The 3,625-nt window shown below is 36.9% G+C and overlaps 1 protein-coding gene across 2 annotated transcripts in view; it reads left to right on the top strand.

Moving 5' to 3' along the window:
* SON (SON DNA and RNA binding protein) overlaps positions 1-3,436 on the top strand; it is a 40,300-nt gene extending 36,864 nt beyond the window's left edge. For both annotated transcript variants that reach the window (XM_085297754.1, XM_085297755.1), the window contains exons 10-12: positions 1,526-1,594; positions 1,704-1,819; positions 2,372-3,436. In XM_085297754.1, the coding sequence (XP_085153880.1) occupies positions 1,526-1,594; positions 1,704-1,819; positions 2,372-2,530 (344 nt within the window). In that variant the 3' untranslated portion in view covers positions 2,531-3,436. The remainder of the gene's footprint in view (positions 1-1,525; positions 1,595-1,703; positions 1,820-2,371) is intronic.
* The last annotated feature ends 189 nt before the right edge of the window (positions 3,437-3,625 follow it).

Here is a 3,625-nt window from a genome sequence, read left to right as displayed (position 1 = left end):
GGGAATGAGGAGTTTGCTAAAGAGTTTGTCAGTATACTGTTACAAGACATGAACCAAAAGGTTATTAACCTTTGCTATGGTTTTCCATCAGACCCTGCTTTTTTTCTGGATACTGGATCAGGTGTGTAGTCCTCTTACAGCCAAAGCATTTTGGCATTGAAACTGAACTCTTCTTGAGGTTTGCTGTGAGCTGTTAAGTTGTTGGTTGTCTCTACTCAAAGAAACTCAGTCAATTAGCTCCTCTAGCAATAAGCAGAGCTTATCAGTTTGTTGCAGTTTTTTTGAGAGTGCCTCCTGAGCTGCCTGGACCCAGATACAGAGCGTAAGTGTCAGTGAGTGTGGCACTGTTGTATGAGTGAGGGAGATGCAGTATTAATGCAGACGAATGCTGACAGAGGCCTTTCTTTAGAGGAAGTCTGTGTATTTTTGGATACAAATACTTTCAGTAAGAAAGGAGAAGAAATGAATTTTGTTTTGATTGGTATCTTTGGAGGTTTAATGCCACTTGCAAAGGCTTTGCTTAAGGGGTGTAYGAGTCTTAGGATGAAAGTGTGGTGAGGAAGGAAGGGTTTTCTTTTAAAGCAAAACTAGCCAACAACTAAAAAGCTGAAGGAATAGGAGGAAACTGGAAACAAATGCTTACCTTCCTCTGTTAATTCACCAAAGCCAGGAACAGAAACAAATTGAGGTAAGAAACAAAATAACATGTAAGGATTGAAGTCAGAACATTCTGAACAGCAAGTCAGATATTTTGTTTACGTGTGTTTAAGGTAAGAGCAGAAAGTGAATTGGAAGAAACTTGAGTCACTTTATCAATTGCCAATAACAATGCAATGTTTATACAATTTACCCTTTACTCCTGTAAGATTTAAAAAAGAAAAAGAAAAGCCTACTTTGTGTTTCACAGAGACTTTCACTAGAGCTTGTATTCGTTATATTACTTTGGGGTCCAACTGCATGTTTTATAGCTACTTTATATTCAGAGTGATTGAAATCACTATAATTACACTGTAAACTTGGACATAAAGGAAAAATAATTGAATATTGTAAAATAAAGAGAGCACATGTTATAAGAAAAACACTGTGGTTAATACTTCCTATGATAAAAGGATGTACTCGTTGCCCTTTTTTCTATTTAAGGGAAATGCTTCAAATTTTCAATATGTTAGAGGCAAACTGTTAGATAGTGGATAGCTTTTGAGTTACACAGCACAGGTAAATACTGGATGAGAATTAGTTTAGTTTAGTTTAGTTTCTCTTCCATGTTTCCCCAAAGCAGGAATAGAAAAACAGGTGGCTAGTGACTTGCATAAAACTGTGCTAGCTAGCTAGCTAAGTGTCTTAATAGAGAAGATGAGAAGAAAGGAGGTCATGGAAGGGTGTGGAGGGGGAGAGTGCTGAAAGGAAGGAAGGTTTGAAAAGCTTTTAAAAAGATGGTTGTCTTTCTCCATGTTAATGCTTTCCTTATGAGAATACAGAAATCAGGTGAGAATCTTAAATATTAACTTATTCATATTTTGTTTAGGGCTTGTTGCTGTGGGAGAGAAGGCACAAAAGAGATCTGGCCATTATAGTGTGATGAAAGATCTTTCAGGTAAAATTTCTTCTTGTTCCCCCAAAAAACAAACCAAACCTACCCCCCCTCATTTAAAATGATTGCTTTGATAGAAACACTGAAATTTCACATACATTTAATCCTTAAGGTAAACATCCAGTTTCTGCATTGATGGAGATCTGTAACAAAAGAAGATGGACACCACCTGAATTTGTGTTGGTGGATGATAGTGGGCCTGATCATCGCAAACATTTTATTTTTAAGGTGAGTTTGAAATTCCCTGTTTGCTGTACATTTCTCTATTAAAACATGATATTAAATTTATCTTCATGTATTTCTATTAAAACATGATATTAAATTTATCTTCATGTATTTCAGTAGCAGCTGGGGTGTGCTGAGCACTGAATTTCAGTCCTGTTTCTGTAGAATTACAAGCTAAATGAGATCTCTCAGGCATGTAAAGTGTAAAGAAATTGTGATGTTACTTCAATTCTTATTAACCTATGTTGAATCATATTCTTGTTTCTTACTTGCAGGTTTGGTGTTGGGCTTTACTGTTGTAAAGCTGGTAACAAGATTTAGCTATTTTTTTCCTTTAGATACCTTAGAATATGGGCTTTCTTTTCTCATGTAATATCTTGCATTAATAGTTATCATTTGGAAATGGTTATTTGTACTTACAGACTAGAAGCAGATTTTGTCTACCCCAAGAAGAATTATATACAGAATGTGCTAAAAAGAGCTATATGTGATGCTGCTCCTGAAATAGAAAAAAAAGAGAACTAACGATTTTTTTTTTAACCCTCTGCTAAACAGGTGAGAGTCAATGGAAATGAATATAGGCCTACTTTTGCCAGCCTTAATAAGAAGCATGCTAAAGCCACAGCAGCAACTGCGGCTCTCCAAGCGATGGGACTTGTACCAAAGGAAAGCATGGCTACTACCACCATGTTTAGGAGTGCCTCACACCGCTAGATATTGTTTTTTATATTGACATTATTTCAGATAATTTTACTCTGCACAAAAATGGTATTTGCCCTTTCATGTTGTAAATACATTGGCAATTCCCACGTTGTAAAAACTGTACAGACACCTTCAGGTTTTTCTTTTGTACCATCAAAATGTATTTAAATCATACTTAGTTTTTGGTATGTTTATATTGTTTACATTAGTGATGTAATTATTTCTTAAATGACTAAAATCAGACAACAGACTCTGGAGGCATCAGTAATCTAAACCCTTGTTTTAAAACTCATGCAATTTCTCTTCAATATGGAATGTTAACACTTTCATACTGTTTTGTACTATGCTGCAGTTTTCCCTGGTCTTGGTAAAGCTACTCTTGTACTTTTGCCTACAGCTGGTAAAAGGCCATGCAGCTTACCTTAGTCTAGTTGGGGCTGGCGTGTACTGCTGGACAGATACTGGGCCAGTACTGTTACCCCTGTGAGAAAGCAAGCAATGGTAGCCCTGTTGTACAGTGTTACCGCTGTGGCTTCTCTTTGATTTTTGTTTGGGGTTTAACTCAGTGGTGCACCGCAACTGGCCGTACAGCCAATATTCTAGGACATACACGATTAAGCAAAAGACTTGCTTTAAATGGGAGGGCAGATGGTCCAGCGATGGAACTGATGAGACTTGCAATGTAAAAGCATCTCTCCCTGCATGTTCTAAGAAGGGAGATAATGGAGTTGTCTATTCCAAACAAATTAACACACTGCCTGATGTTGATTGTATGAATTTGTGGTTAATGTGAATTTTAAACTCTAACAAATCTACAACTGGATTTGCGGGGTGGGGGGGGGGAGGGAGGGGATAGAATGATGCTTCAATTGTTGTACCCAACTTGGTCAATAAAGCAGCACAAGTTCATAATCTTAATCACTGGTCAGTAAACAGTAATTAAAATCCATGCCAAAACAACTTTTTGAAAATACGCACAGTATAAAAGTAAGTATTCTGAAGAATAGCAACAGCTGTTAAGGGCTGCAGAATCCATTCTAGTTATTTGCAGTTGTTCTAGAATATTACCAAATTAACTCCTTGGGCTTTAGTTTTCTGTAATGGTAC

The sequence above is a fragment of the Rhea americana genome, unplaced genomic scaffold (genome assembly GCF_003343005.1).
Source record: "Rhea americana isolate MKP2758 unplaced genomic scaffold, rheAme1 scaffold_130, whole genome shotgun sequence".
Lineage (NCBI taxonomy): Eukaryota > Metazoa > Chordata > Aves > Rheiformes > Rheidae > Rhea > Rhea americana.
This window is presented reverse-complemented; position numbering and strand designations above follow the sequence as displayed.